At 40.0% G+C, this 15,927-nt stretch overlaps 1 protein-coding gene across 1 annotated transcript in view; it reads left to right on the forward strand.

Annotated features, from left to right (window-relative positions):
* The first annotated feature begins 837 nt into the window (after positions 1-837).
* The window catches only part of ENPEP (glutamyl aminopeptidase), a 36,322-nt gene continuing 21,232 nt past the window's right edge, over positions 838-15,927 (forward strand). Inside the window, exons 1-4 of the mRNA XM_030492906.1 lie at positions 838-1,692; positions 6,670-6,811; positions 9,433-9,564; positions 13,750-13,870. Coding sequence (XP_030348766.1) covers positions 1,079-1,692; positions 6,670-6,811; positions 9,433-9,564; positions 13,750-13,870 — 1,009 coding nt within the window. The 5' untranslated portion in view covers positions 838-1,078. The remainder of the gene's footprint in view (positions 1,693-6,669; positions 6,812-9,432; positions 9,565-13,749; positions 13,871-15,927) is intronic.

Raw genomic sequence — 15,927 nt, forward strand, 5'->3', positions numbered from 1 at the left:
CAGTTTCTTACTGCATTAGCAAAATCTTGCTTGCAGGCTTAGCAAGGCCTTACTTAAAATAAGTTCCCCCAAGCAGAATCAGGCTTTATTCAATTAATTTGTTTTGACGGAGCGCCACTTTGTGATGATATGCAGTAAATACTAAATCAGATCTTTAGCACATAAATCACATAACTGCATATTTAGAAGTGTCCCTCACAGCAAGAGTTCACAATCAGCACTATAATTGCACAGACCAACAAAGCGATGCTATCCCAGCCTGCATGCATGTTATGAGCAATCTCCTGAAAACTGGTCCTATGAAAGGGGAAGAGGAATTTAACATGTTTTAAAGTTTGAAGTCAGTGTTCAAAATTTATTGTTCCTCTGTGCATTCTTCAGGCCATGACTGCCTCGAATTACTCAGCAAAGGTAAATGAGCCTAGAAAAGAGGGGAAACATTTGAAAAGACTGAAAAATGTATGTGATTTTTGCTGGATTTTTGAGCCTTTGGAGATGTCATTTCCCAAACTATAGCGTAGAAGTTCAAGAAAATCTTTGCTAGTAAGAGGTAAAAATAAAAAAATCCAAACCTTGAAAACCCAAATAATACACAGCAGGGGAGAAAAAAGGAAGAGGTAGTGGCAAAGGTTGAGGGTTTGGAGCAGTTACACCTCTATCTGCAAACCATTTCTGAAAGCTGCTGACAGAGCTTTGGCATCTGATCATCTCCTGACTGCTGATTAACATAGTACTGGTTTATATTTAACTCAGGCCAGAGCAGGAGGGGCTGGGGGTGGGGTTGCACTGCTTATAAGGGGAGCACGGCAGGAACAATGTTCTTCTGTGTCAGTTCCCTCCATCTCCCAGCACAGCTGCACTCCTTTTGATCATTCACATTTCCTCCAAATGCATGTTGTCGTTAATTAATTGAGTGTCTCGTGGAAAGCGAGGTGGGGGAGATGGGCAGAGAACAGCTATAGCTACACAATTAAAATACAAACCAAGTCTGCTGAGTTTACTAAATGCAAGTGCTGAAGTGACTAATCAGCTTTTTTACAGTTAATGTTTTGCTCTGAGGACAGACCCAGGACCAGAGATGAAGCGCATGGATTTTGAGGATGAGAAGTCCAAGATGTACTGCATGAAGACAAAGCATGTGGCTATCATCTGTGGCGTCGTGGTCGTTGTAGGTCTCGCTGTGGGGCTTGGTGTGGGATTGAGCAGACCTAAATCCCAGCAACCTTCAGGGGAAACAGATCAGCCAACAAACCCTCCTCCCTCAGTGGATTTGAGTCCCTGTCCTTCTAGAGATGATGATACTGGAGACTGGAACAATTTTAGGCTGCCCACTTATGTCAAGCCTATCCACTATGATCTGGAAATGAAGCCTGAAATGGAGACAGACACTTACACTGGGACAGTCAGTATTTCTATTGCTTTGGAAAAATCTACCAGCTACCTGTGGCTCCACCTGCGAGACACCAAGATTACAGAAATGCCGACGCTTCAGAAATCTTCAGGACAGCAGATTGCTGTGAATGACTGCTTTGGTTATGAGCCACAAGAATACATAGTGATGAAGGCAGAAACAGAGCTCTCTGTCACTGATGAAAGTGATCCCTATATACTCACCCTGAAGTTTCAAGGCTGGCTGAATGGTTCCCTGGTTGGGTTTTATAGGACCACCTACACTGAGAACGGACATATCAAGTAAAGCAGTTTTTCTTTTATTTATTAAACTTTCTTCTCTATTTCTACTTCCTCTGGCCTGCTCTATTCCTATTTCAGCTTCTCAGTCTTGTCTCTCACCAATTTGCTGACATTTCTGGGCTGTTCTTTAATTTTCTCATTCCCCAAAGGAAGATGCTGTATTCAAAACCCTTTGGCTGCTGACAAGTGAGTGTGGGCTGGAGAGATGAGGGGTTTGTTATTATTATTCTGAAAAGCTTTTTCATATTCTACTGGTCCCAGGTTACCTTTGAGCTTTACAAATGGTTCTCTCAAAGAGCTGGAGGGATTGAGGCCTGCTTTTATAAACAGCATACAGTTCTCACCACTCTCTCCTGTCACTCCCCAACGTAACAGGTTTAGTGTGAAATGCTTTCGTGATAGTTTTCTTGACATCATGCCTCCTTGATGTTGTAAGCCTGAAGAATATACAAACTTCCCTGTCCCTCCTGCAGCTGGTTTAAATTATGGGTAGGAAAGTCCAAATTATTAAGGTTATCTTTGACTTGGATTTTTTTGTGCTCCAGCTCTTCCTTTTTAGTATATCAATAGTTATCGAAAGATTACAAAGCCTCTGACAGTTCAGTTAACCCATTCCACTTCCCAGGTTTGCCCTATTTCCAGGTGGAAGCTTGAAAAAGCCACTGCCCGCTGCTCAGAGGCATTTATTCACAGCTAACATATGGAGAGGACACTCATTTTTTTTCAATATTTACATTTCTGAAGTGACTCATTTCAGCCTTTACATCTAGAAGATAAACTTGGATAGACTTTTCCAAGGCCCTGCAGCAGGAGCATGGAGACAAACACTGGTGTGTTTTCACTTGTTTGCCCCCCTGGGACAATGGTGTCATGAGTGAGAGTTGCATCAGCTCCAATTCAGCTGCTGGCAGGCAATGCCAGGAGTAGCAGCAGTGACAGGCACCAGGAGCAGCAAATCCAAGAGGCAGAGGAAAAAAGCAAGCATTAATTTCTCATACTTAAACATATTTATCTCACCTGGGAAGAAGCCATGTAGAGAACAGCTTGGACCCCAAACAGCTCTTTCCCTATTGTTTTCCTCCAACTACCACCTGTCTATTGCTCTGACTTAGAAGGTGCTTTGGTTTTATGCTTTGAGCATCTGACATGCCCACAGAATTTTAAAGTGTAACCTCCTAGCATCTTTCTAAGTTGAGGTGTGTTACTTCCTTTTTATTAGTGAAGGATACCTAGATATTAAGCGAATTGCCCCAGGTCTGCCACACCACCAGAACAGCAGAACCAGAATGCAGGTCTCCTGAGTCACAGAGCAGAAGGGGTGAGTGCCCATCCCTCAGATCCAGACAGTGCAGGAAGACAAGGACCAAGCATCTGACGCCAAGAAGAAAAGCGAACTTCATAAACTAAAGAAAGCATAAAATGTGAGCTCACTTCGAGAGAGTTCCTACTTCTTGGTTTGGATGCTGGAAGCTACAATTGCAAGTACGATCTTAGCCAGCAGTCTGACACACTCAATACAAAAAGGAACTTGAGTGTGTTTGCTTGAGAAGGGCTTTAATAAGAATGAGCAAATGGTGATTTCTTTAATGCTTTCGATGTGGTTAAGTTTGGACAGATTGTTTGTAGGAGTGGAAGAAGCAATGTACATGATAGTGATGAGTACAGCTTTGAAATGAAAGCAACCACCAGCCAAGTGGTGTTGCAACCATCAGCCAAGTTGCTGCTATGCAGCAGGGTAGGTGATGGGATAGGATGAGGAAGGATAGCAAGAACAGGATTTTATTACTTATTGAAACTGCATTTCCCCCTGGCTTTCTACTCAAAAACAATGCTGACTAGAATTAACTTTTTTTACTTCAGCTTTGGCTGAGGCAGACATCAACCTTGGAAAATGTCAACCCAAATAGTTCCTTTTTTGTCATGTTGTAAGTAAATACAAATCAGATTGGGTAATAGCAAAAGTCAAGCAAGTCTATTAGTAGTGGATGTCAGAGAGAAGGGGGCTGAAGTGAAAATGAGAGCCAGCATGTAATTAACCTATTCCCCCTCCCTTCTGGGCAGTGTTAGAAGCAGTGGGACTTTTTGAGCAAATTTATAATACTGGAAAGTCAGATCCCAGGGCTGAGCTGCTCCCCAGCTGTCTATTTGTGAAGGCAAAGGTTTGCCAAAGCATTGATATAATGCCTTTTGTTTACAAACTGGGCACATGTCCAGGCTCTGCTTTTGCTTAGATTCAAATCTCCCACCATATTTCACGGAAAACAGGTAGACATGTGATGAACATGCCTGCAAGTCTGGTATCCTTGTGAGGCTTAGGGAGAAGAACACCTCATTTGGGAATCCTGTTCAGGCAGATCATACAATCCGCATCAGGACAAAGGTGCTTTTGGACATGCTCAGAAGTGGATCTTGAGATACCTTGGGAACACAACTATTTAAATTGACATGCACATGCGGGTAGGGAGCAGGAAAGAATAAAAATTGAGAATGCAGATTTTAGATTAGATCTACCTAGATCCTCGTGTGGGTGCCCAAATCCAACTGTAAGAATGGAAGTCCTTTTGTAAAGCTGTTACTCTGTCTGTGCATTTCATTTCCCCATTGATGAAAGGGGAATAACAGTTCTTCCCTACTTTGCATGATGCAGTGAGCATAAATCTGTTATTTTCAAATATTCTACAGAAAGGAACACAACAACAGGGCTTACATGGAGTAATGGGTTCTTTTAACTCTAGTTCCTCTCAAGGAATGTACTAAAACCCCCTTTAATTTTCTTAATATTACAGATAATACAAAAATGTCACAACGGCTGTTTTTTATTTTGCATTACTATTAGTCACAAGGTATGGCTTCCCTTTTATAGGAATTCTCTCTGTCCTCCATATAAGGCAAACAAGAGGATTATAAAAGATAAGATACTCAGCTGGGCACATGTCTAACAGAGAGACTTGCATTTAGGGTTTTATTGATTAGGGAAAGGCAAAACATTCTTTAGTGTACAGAAGTAGCACTTCTGGATTTCTTCCTCAAGGAGAAAATTTTCTCAGAAGCAGCAATGAATCTGAATTTTAGGAAAGACTAGGAGAAAAATGCCTTAATTATCTCAAGGGGAGGAGTTTTTGCACCACCCCTTCTGCTTTGGAAATAAAAAAGGAGGGGTGATGGTGGAAACTCATCATGTTTCTAAATGCAGCACTGTTTTATTTTGGGAACAACAGCTGGATGTAGTCTCAGCCAGACCTTCATTCCTTATTGCTATGATATTTACAACTGTCACCTCCAGTTCACATTTAAATGTCTGGATATCAACAGTAAGTAGAAGGGCAGAAGCCACCAAGCAATGAAGAAAATCTTATCCAAAAACTACATTATACAGTGTGAAAGGAAATGACATTTCATGTTTCTAGTGCCACTTCTATGCATGCCATAGCCTGGACTTCTCATCATCTATCCCGTAGTGCTAAGGTTTTGCACTGCTAATGTCTGTCTGCCTCCACAAATATATGAGGATAGATGGATTATCACCTTATAAATCAACAGAGATATCACAGTGTTATCAGTCTGTAGGAACAAGATATCAATGTGTCAAAACATAGAGCCAATTTTTTAAGCAATAGTTGTGAAGCATTGCCCTGGGGACTTGAAGTTAGCTTAATTGTGAAATAGCTTTTGAATCCTACAGAAAGTAGAAGGTGACATAAAAAAAAAAAATACCAAGCAAAAAAAGAAAATCTATCGAGCCTGAAGTTATGTTAAGGTGAATGTTCATTATGCTTTCTGCCCATGAACTTTTGAGTTACTATTCCTATGAACATGAATAGAAAGAACCCAGACACATTACGTCCATCAGGCTTGTAAATGATCCTTGTTGCTACAAGTTCCTAATGACCAGTTTAGTACTTAACCGTCACAGGGAAATGCCAAGGGCAACAGAAACATTGAAAAATTGGTTGTCAAGTGAACTTGTAGGATTGCTGCAGATCAGTAATTTATGATGTGCACTTTTAATTACTTTTTGGAAAGAAAAACTACCTTAATATTGTTGGAGCAGCTGTAGCAGTGCTGTCAGAAAATGCTCAACATTCCAAATTAATTGAAGAAGCATCTGTGATCCGTTTCACCATCAATCACTGGAGAATATGCTCTGCCACTGTATGGGGGGGCCTGATGTCATTGTGAGAAGGGAGCACATGATGTGAATGTTCATAAATTTCACCTTATTTTTTACGTGATCCTCATTGTCTAGCTCCTCCAGTTATTTTTGAATAACTGAGATGACTTTCTAAATCCCCGCAACGCAGCTAGCATAGCATCAGTTACACGCTAGGATGTTCACCTGAACTTTAGATGCTTCCTCCAGCAGTTTCATCAATGGAGTCAGGGGAGCACCAGCAGAAAACTGTAATTGGTAATTGCGGAAAAAAGAAACACACAAACAGGATGAGATTTTAGGGGCACTTACGCAATTTCAAAGTGTCTTCTCAGGAGATGTTCAAGACTCCAATCCCAACATATGCTCTAGTGGGTAAAAGACAAATGGAATGACTTAAGTAAACATCCCTATACCAGGACGTTAATTTTTGTTCAGATTATAACATCAGTAATTTATTTTAGACACATAAATCAATGGGAAAGCTCATCAGAAAGGTGAGAAAAATTTTTACCATCCATGAGGGGTCATTCCTAACTTTTTGCCTGGCTCCTAAAAATTTTTTGGTGATAAGCAACTGGCATTAGCTTTTGCTCTGAAACCTAGACAACGCTGATGACAGACTTTGGGGTATACATGTTACACATGCCTACATGATGCCAACTTCTGCATTTCTGATGTCCCCTGCTTTTATGAATGGAAAAGTACACACAAATATTTGTAGTTGACTTTAGTTTATGAAATTGCTAAAAAAATCATGCTTAGAAATTGCAGACAGGATTTAAAAGGTATGTAATGAAGGCTTGCCAATGTGTTGTTTGTTTAAGGAGCATTGCAGCTACAGATCATGAGCCAACAGATGCACGGAAATCTTTTCCTTGCTTTGACGAGCCCAACAAAAAGGCGACTTACAACATATCTATCATCCATCAAGACACATACCAAGCTCTATCGAACATGCCAGTACAGGTATGTATTTCCCATCTCTGCTGCCTAAGTGGAATGGTTCTTATTACAAAGCCACTGGAAGGGTAACATGGATAGCAAGGTCCTTGCACATTCACAGATTCTAGTACCCAGACACTGTAAAGCGAATGGCTAATAAATATTCTGTAAAACAGGACTGGTTGGTTGGTTATGAATCCCAGTGGTCCACCAGCACACAACATGGCAATACAGAGCCAAATCCAAAGCAGAAACGAAACATCTCTTCTGTCTTCTGCTAGCTGGCCCTCTGTTCAGATATTCAAGATAAGCATCCCGCACTAACTATAAATAGGTAATGGCAGGTTCTTCAGTCAAACCAGGTGGACTCTGAGAAGGAATGCTCTGGAGGACAGCTGTTTCCCAGATGGAAAGTCTAAAATAATCACTGAAACAACATAACAATCCAAAGCGAGAGTCTGCTGATCACAATCTAATGGCAAAGGATCCTTCTAGCAAGAAAGTCCAGGATTATTTTTAATAATACAGAAATTAAAATCCCATCTATCAGACCATGGGTGTGGACACTTGTCAGTCCACCATGACTGTAATTTCCTAAATAATCTATTTCTGGACCTGGTGGTTCAAATTCCAAGTTTTGTACGAAATACAATGGCATCAATTATTTACCTCTGGGCCTTCTGGAAGAAGATTGAATGGCTTTCATCTGAGAGCGTTTCTAATGAATAGTTTAACTGAATGTGTAGTCCAATGTATAATTTCTAATAAATATGTTCTGAAGGGGGAGATAAAGTGCCAATTAAAAAAAAAAAAAAAAAACAAATAAAGGAAGAAATAAATAAAGAGCTTCCAGCCTCCAGGCTGTTGACATTTGCATCTTCCAAATCACTCCCTCACCCAGAAAAAGAGGTCTGCTTTAATGTGTACTGTTTTATTTAAAGAGTCTCCCAAACCTTAACTATCCCCTCGCAGTGCAGCTGAGACAACTATCACCAATCTGTTACAGCTGCCACCCAGACCCTTTGCAAACTTAAAGTTCTGACCTATTGTTATTAAAAATATTTCTATGATAGAGCACCAGCCACTTTGATGAACAACAAATGAAAGGAGAGTATTTGCTGTACCTGTCCTTACAGACCTCAGATAAGTGAGGGTACTGGCAAGGAAAGTGAGGGTATGAGGCTAGATGTTGTGGAGATTTAGTCAGTTTTGAGATTTATTTTACATCTTTACACGCACACCTTGCCTCTAGTATGGACATACAAAAATAAGCTTTCAAATTCAAAGGGCTAGCTACCACTTGTTGATTAATCTTCTAAAATCCAAGTACAAGCAGTGAAATGTATATTTTACTGGGTTCATACTCAGGTTTGACTAACAGGTGATAGCAGTACACTTTTTCATATGGTGTGCTCACAAGGTCAGTAGTTCTGTTCTTAGCAGTGAAAGCTCTTTGGAAAATCTTTTAAATGGATGGAAATGTAATCGTTTGTAAATGCAAAGCACATTGTGTGTTACACATCCTGTAGTAGTTTTGGTGGAGTGGAGCTTTATAATCAGCACAGCAAAATCAACTCAGCAAATTCAGAAACCTGTATATTTCATTTACATTTTTCACCGGAGTTAAGTTTTATTTTTTTAGTGAAGTTCTGACTTTGTTAAAAGAACAAAATATATCCAAATAGAGTTAAAATGAGTCAAATAACGTAAACGTAGATTGTGAATCTCTGTGAAAAAAATAAATCTGTGAAAAGGGTTTTGGTTTTTTTGCTCATGGAATCATGCTCATATTACCTCTAACATTCATTATCTGTGCTTTATTTACATTGTATTTATAACAATCACATCTCATGAAGTATTGTATCTAGTAGAAGGTTAGTATCTTTTATATGCTGTTTGCTTTTATCCTGTTTAAGTTCGTCATCCAGTCAGAAGCACAAAAAAATTACCAGACAGGCAACAGCAGATAATGAACAGCAGAAGTAAATATTTAGAGGATGAACCACATAGAAACAGGTTGCAGGTTTGGTCATATAGTTCAGTTGAGAGTTAAGGACATTTGGGAAAATCAGGAATGGTATTTAAAATATAAAAACTATGGTCAGCACTCAAACTTATGTACAGTTAAACAATCCACCAACTAGCAGTGCTAATTTTTATCTAAACAAGTTCAGAATATATTCATTAGACTTGTCTTTACCCTAAGTAGCATCTCTGTAACCCCTGCCTCCTACATGATGCATGTATTTAAGAGAAGAGAGATTCCAGCCTCTTCTCTGACCTGTCCAAAGTGATGTTCTTTTATGCAACTATTTCAAGAACAAAACACACTATCATATACTGGAAACTCCTGCTGGCAAAATGCTTGTGCACCTGAATGATTTCAAATTCTTGATGAAAATTAGAACCAGGTAAAGTTATTTAGTGCAGAAAAGCAAAGTCCCATTTCGTGTATTGCAGTATTACAGAAAAAAACCCCGTTTTATCTGTTCTTATGCCATCAGCACTGAGATGCCAGAAGAGGTGAACCTGGAGAGGTGATTTATGATTCGTATGTAGTTTCAGTCTTTAAAGATGTATTGTACCCTATTCTGCATGTGTTTGTAATTCCAAAAATCAAATTAATTATTTTTCCATTTCTGCAGCAAATTGTACAGCTGGACAATAACTGGACTCGGACAACTTTTGAGAAATCAGTTCCCATGAGCACATACTTGGTATGCTTTGCGGTACACCAGTTTGAGTGGATAGAGAAAATATCTGCTAGTGGAAAACCTGTAAGTCCTGTTGCCCTCTGACCATGGTTCAGATGACAGATGTACTGTGACTTCCATTTAAAAAAATACACCAAACATCTCTTTTTATGATAAAAACAGGAACATTTTTTTCCCTTTCTTATATCTGTTATGCAGCCTGTTTTATCAGATCAGGTGTTCACAGTGGTCCTTCTGACTCTGACTACATACAGTGTTTTGCAGCCCTTCCCAAGATGCAGTCTTCCATCTTGGTGAGATTCCAGTCAGTACCTCCCATACAGGCACATGGGTGAGGAAGGAGCACTATTTCTCCAACCTCCTTCCTGATGTGAAGCCCAAAGTCTGAGGGAATGTACAAGTTCAGGAGTACGAGACATTCACAGGCCATAGATACAAATACTTTACAGTTTTCTGTGGATTAAAAGGCGTGAAGCTATGCACTTGATGTCTTCCTATTTACTGTCATGGAGACATAGGACTACAATGCTATGTGCCACTATGTACTGGCTCTAATACTCTTTATTTCACAAGTGTCTAAAGGTAGCAGCCCAGTGTAAGTTCTTTACAAATAAGTATTGAAACAGCAATAAATAAGCAGTGATAGTGCCTGCCTAAACAGCTGGATATTTGGTAGATGCCCTAATGAAGTGAATATATTTGAATCTGAATGTGTAAAATCAAAATAGCACTTTCGTTTAGATGCAACAGGCAGTACAATCCAGTTCTCACTTGGACTGAAATCTCCTGAAGGTGCAGTTGATCAGGCTTAAGTAGACCACAACACATTACATTGAATCACAACCTGAAAGCCTAAATACAATTTACCCCTCAACAGAAACTCCTCATTTAGCCTAAACCTAGCCTGGGATGCTCAACCTACTGTTAATTATTTATTGGTTTCCATCTTATTTTAACCTGAGAGAGATGATGATGCCAGGACTGTAAGCTCTTGCTGCTTCCCCTTTCTTTCCCCTTAGGGGTGTAACACATGGTCTTGCAGTTCAGCTGAGCTGGCAGTGCTTTCCTCCTCTTCTGGAGGCAAGTGACACTGATGGACAAGGAATCTAGAGCAAAGCCCCAGCCAGACCACTGTTCCCCTAGCAAGGAAGCTCTTCTGAGTTTCTCTATCTGAAAACGCTCAACAAATCCTTCCCTACTTAAGGCTGTCTACTGATGTGAAAATCTGCCTTGTATAACGTCCAAAGTGCTGATTCAGTTCTTAGCAAAGGCTTTCTGGCATAGTGCTGTGCTGAGGCCTCCCTCCTCTACACCCTTGCTAGCATCATGTCCTATGTTTATATTATTTCTTGACAAATAACTAAGGCTAAATTACGCTTAGCCAAGCAAATGGAGCCTGGTTTGAGACAGCAATGCAATATTCTTAGATCCCTGCTGTTTGGCTTAGTAATTTGCAAAACAGGAGAATGTTTTAGGCCACCCAGTCACACAATTTTGTTAATCAGATGCTCTTCAGCGTGGCTGCTCCATTCACTGTCAGAGACAGGACTTTGGCCTTGATAGATATTCTCCAGAGTTTAGTTAATTGAAGAATCAGAACTTGTGCAAATTTGTACAACATAATACTGTAGGGAAAAAAAAACAAACAAAAAAAAGAACAAAAAAACCCCAAAAGTATGTAAAACTCTATTTTCTAGATGCAAAAGTTAACATTCTCTGCTTGTCCGTGCCATGCTTCAGAATATGGCTCTGAGGTCAATATTTGGTTTTTTTCGCCCCAAGAAAACAGTAAAGCCACAATGCTCCTGACTGGTTGTAGCTTTTCTAAATAAAAGGGAGTGTTCACTGAAACGTGGTAATTAAAGTGTGTGTGTGTAGAAGCAGCTGTGTTCGTGTCAGTACGTAGGTTGCCTGAAGAAACGTCTTCTAATTCAAGCCTCGATTACTATATAATTTATTAATGCTATTCATTAAACAATGTCTGAGGGCTTGCCTGCACTAGAAAACTTGGGGTTTCAAGTGAGGTTAAAATCATAACCATTTCCTTTCTCTTACCATGAACATTAGCTTTAGGAACATAAAGTATATGTGTAAGAATGTTCTGAATTAAGGGAGCCATTTAACCTCCATAACTAAAAATTACCTTTTCTCCAGGACAACCAGGCTATCTTTGGAGTTTTTTAATCAGATATTTAGAAAGTCCTTCTCCTAACCAAAGTGTTCCTTTCCAAAAACTTTGAAGCCCAGCTGAGCAACGAGGTATTTAGATTCACTGGCTGCTGAAAAGAACATTCCATAGTTTGCTGTATAAATTGCTAGATATAAATCCCTCATCCAACAGAAAGAATCCATGTGACCCATATATTGCTTTCATAAACAGCAACAGCATACAGCTCACATGGCACAGCAAATTATTTAAAAACTCTGCCATTCTCTCTGAAAGCCATTGCCCTAACAAAGATATTAATGGAATCAGGAGTAGGAAATGTGCTTACAGCTGGAAACAATGTTCCTGAGCTGATTACCTGTCAGGTACCAAATGTCTGGTTTGGAAAATCACAGAGGAGATTATACAAATGAAACCCAAAGTCAGTTCTAGTGCACGATGAAGATTTTGGAAACCCTTAATATGGATCAGTAAGGGGACCAAAGACTGCTAAATTGAGTAAAGAGCTTACTGAAGTGGAAATTGAAGACTGTAATTGCAAACTGACCCTGAGGGAAATCCCTGGGCTTGGAATGAATTCCCGTTTGAATTTCATAAGCTTTTTTTGGTTTTGTTTTTTTCATTCCAGCTTTATTTCTGACCACTTTCCCATCCTCTCCTCTCATTGGAGGAAGTGTAATTTCATAGTACTGAAATCGATCTGTTGTCAGGCTCCAAGAGGGCTCCTAGAATAGGCCAGCTTCTTTGCTCCATTTGGAACCTAAACTCCTGACTGTAAGACAGCACTGAGGAGTAAACAAGCCACACCAACACAGCCAGAAGAATGTGGCCCATTCATAAGAGTCACAGAGCCTGCAAAATTAAATGAGTCGGTTTTCCTAAAGCCAAAAACTTCACTCCAAATAAAGATCTCTTACTTTCCACACTGGAGATTTTGGGGGACAGTGAAGAGAGCTCCTGCCAGTGAATACTCCAGAACTATGTCTCTGCCCTGGGGCAGAGATCTGTGTGAGCTCTGGGACGAAGACATTAAGACTCCATAAATTCTGAAGTTGAACTTTGTCTTCATGATGTGGAGGTAACATCCCAAAAAGATTTTTCAAGCTGTAGGCCTCCTTATCCTTATGAGTACCATAAGGACTCTGGTCCTCCAGAGCATGAGGTTTCCTACTGCTTGACAGTAATAGCCAAAGCAGTCCCAGGCACCAAGATGCAGGGATGGAAAGGGCAGCACTCAACACACTATTTTTTGTGTTCAGGAAAAAAAGAATGCTCGGATATGCAAGAGGAGCAGAGAAATGGTCACTCATCACACACAGAGCTACCAAACATGCCAGTTTCCCTGGATCTGCCTGGTTAGAGGAGAGCCAGAGTTGATTTTCGTCTGGGATTTTCAGAGGTGCAGCAGCCCAGCAGGCACCATAACAATGACTGGGGGGCTGTATGGCCCGAGGTCCCAGGCAACCAGCCACTCAACCTGCATGGGCCAGCATGTCCAGGAAGGCTTACAGATTTGGTAAACAGACTAAATTCAAAGGGTCTGAGATCTTCAAGCATAAAAGGACAAGAGGAAATTGTGATGATAGTAGGTAGAAAAGGTAGAAAGAAATTGAAGAAAATAGGGTGTTGTGGGCTTCAGACAGATTTCAGGATAGCTGTGCTCCTAAAGATCAGTCTGATGGGATCATTCCAGATCAATGAACTGCTCAGAACAAGTGGATTCCCTTCAATTGTGCTTGCCTAGGCTTCCTTCTTGAGAAAACCAGGCCTTGGGGAAGGAGGGGCTAGTATGCACCAAGGCATTGCTCCAAGCTTGGCCACTGTGAGCTTCTGAACATGGGTTTTGCCGGTTTACAATTTCAGCATACTGTGGAAAGAGTGCACAGATTATGTTGACTTGGTCTCCTTTACATACATTTGAAAACCTTTGTGGAACCAATGTGTTATGGAACAGAATTCAGTGTTCAGGCCAGTCTCTTAGAGAAAACCTGCAGTGTTATAGGTATGTATGTTAAATGACTTTTCAATGCTTGGCACCTTCTAACTTCTTTTAACTGAAGTTGTCACTCTGTATTTTACAGCTGAGAGTTTATGCCCAGCCACTGCAAATACACACAGCAGAATATGCAGCAAATGTAACAAAAATTGCATTCGACTTCTTTGAAGAGTACTTCAATGTGAGCTATTCTCTTCCAAAACTAGGTGATTATTAATACTTACTTTTTTCATTTTATTAATTCACTGTAACAGTTATATTTCTCCTTAAGGTCTCTCTGCTTTGGTGGAAAACAGCACAAAAGCATTTAGTTGCTAGCTGCTGCTATGATGTTAGGATGTTTTAAAACTGTACCATGTGATTCAAGATGTTCTTAAATGTCATGAGGGTTGGTCTCAGTAACAGTTTTGTTACCAGTTCTCCCAGTTCAGTTTGCTGAACTGAAGCACCAGTCCTGGCATGGTGATATTCAAGCGTCTTGTGGAAAATCAGGGAAGAATTGGTGTCATCAGCAAAGGAACATCTTGAGCTAAAATAGAGCCAGAAGTTTGAGAAAAATATGTACCACTTCCATGGGAACTTCTGGACAAAAGTCAGCAGTGAGATAAGTGAAGATGTAAACTGCCAGAGAGAATGTCATACCATTTATTAATCTTAGTGCAAAGTGGGTGTGTATCCACTTCTTAGAATGAGCATGGTTCAGCATATAATTTGTTGTTTCTACTGCTGGGCTAAATAAAGACCCAAAGCTAAACAAGAGTGGGCACACTATAAAATTTTGCCCATGGTTACAAATCAAGCAAAGAAAAAGTAGTGTAGTTGGGTATCCCTTAGCTTGGGCTATTTGGACTCTGGATCTGATTTGTGCAGTTTGAACTAATAAAGTAGAGAATGTAATTGGAGTTTTGGAAATGCCCACTCCTAAGACCTCCAAAGAGGTAATTCAGTTAGGTTCATGAACTTAAAAGGATGGAAAAATACTAACTACAAACAAGTTAAGGCAAAATAATGGGGAAAAACAAACAAACGAACAAACAAACTTTGAAGATGATTAACCATGCTATGCAAATCTTTTACTGGCTGCTTATACATGTACCTATTAGTACATGTATGTACTATTAGGCTAACTTCTGTTACTTTAACAACAGATTTTTATCTCCTCCTTCAAAAAACATCATCTGAGTTTACCGAAAATATGTGTTTGCATGACAACTGAACTAGGGAAACCAGCTCTTTCATACACTGGTAACCCAGTAATAATTGAGACTATATCTCACCTGTGCTTCACATTCAAACTTTCGTCAGAGTATGGATAGGGGCCTGTCTCACTACAGGGTGGACTGGTAATCCCAGCTCGGCAGTATCGGAGGGTAGATGCTCTCACATATTTTATACTGTTTCTCTCAGAATGTCTATTTGTTGGATAACAGATCTTAACTTATTATGTTGTTCCCTTGGTATAAGAAGTCATCTAGATCAACCCTGATGAATCAAATATGTTTCTGCATAATGATTTGTTTAAATATTTTGTTTCACATTGATTTATGGCCTCTGGCATTGACATTCTCTTTGTGATTCTCATTTTGACTGTCAGTGAAGCCCTTGGCAGAATATCAGCTTTGATTCTGTAATCAAACTGTTTAAATCAAAATAAGAAATTCCTATCTTCTGATAGGGTGGGGTGAGGTTGTTTGTTCTATTCAGTTTTAAATCCACCTGTGCTTTTTTAGTAACCCCAAATAATGTGGTATTATTTGTAGAAGAAATTGCCAGGCCAATTGATCTCACAATTCTAATTTACACCTGTATTGATTAATGACCATAAATGAGTGACTCCCACAAATTGCCAGGAGTAGAAGCAGATGTTATTCACTACATGGGGGATTTACTTCAGTTAACATGTCAATAAATATTTTTACTACAACAGTGTGACAAACAACGACATGCCTCGTTATGCTGCAGATAGTTTCAGGAGGTTTACTGCCTACAACACATCCCCAGACAATACTATTCATTTCTGGAGCCAAAATTAAATAATGTATGATATGCACGCTCCCAGGAGGTGGCATACCATCACCTCGCAGGACAGATCCTCAGTAGTGCAACTGATCCTAGCTTCATTAATGTCAGTGGAGCTTTGCTACCAGCTGCCGTAGGCCAGTTCCCAGCTCCTTAAACACAGGTTATAGACTGCAGTTCACAGTAGTAAGCCAGAACCACAGATGGTAAGCAAAACAGGCTGTGAATACACTGAAAGAGGACC

Source organism: Strigops habroptila, chromosome 7 (genome assembly GCF_004027225.2).
Source record: "Strigops habroptila isolate Jane chromosome 7, bStrHab1.2.pri, whole genome shotgun sequence".
Taxonomy (NCBI): domain Eukaryota; kingdom Metazoa; phylum Chordata; class Aves; order Psittaciformes; family Psittacidae; genus Strigops; species Strigops habroptila.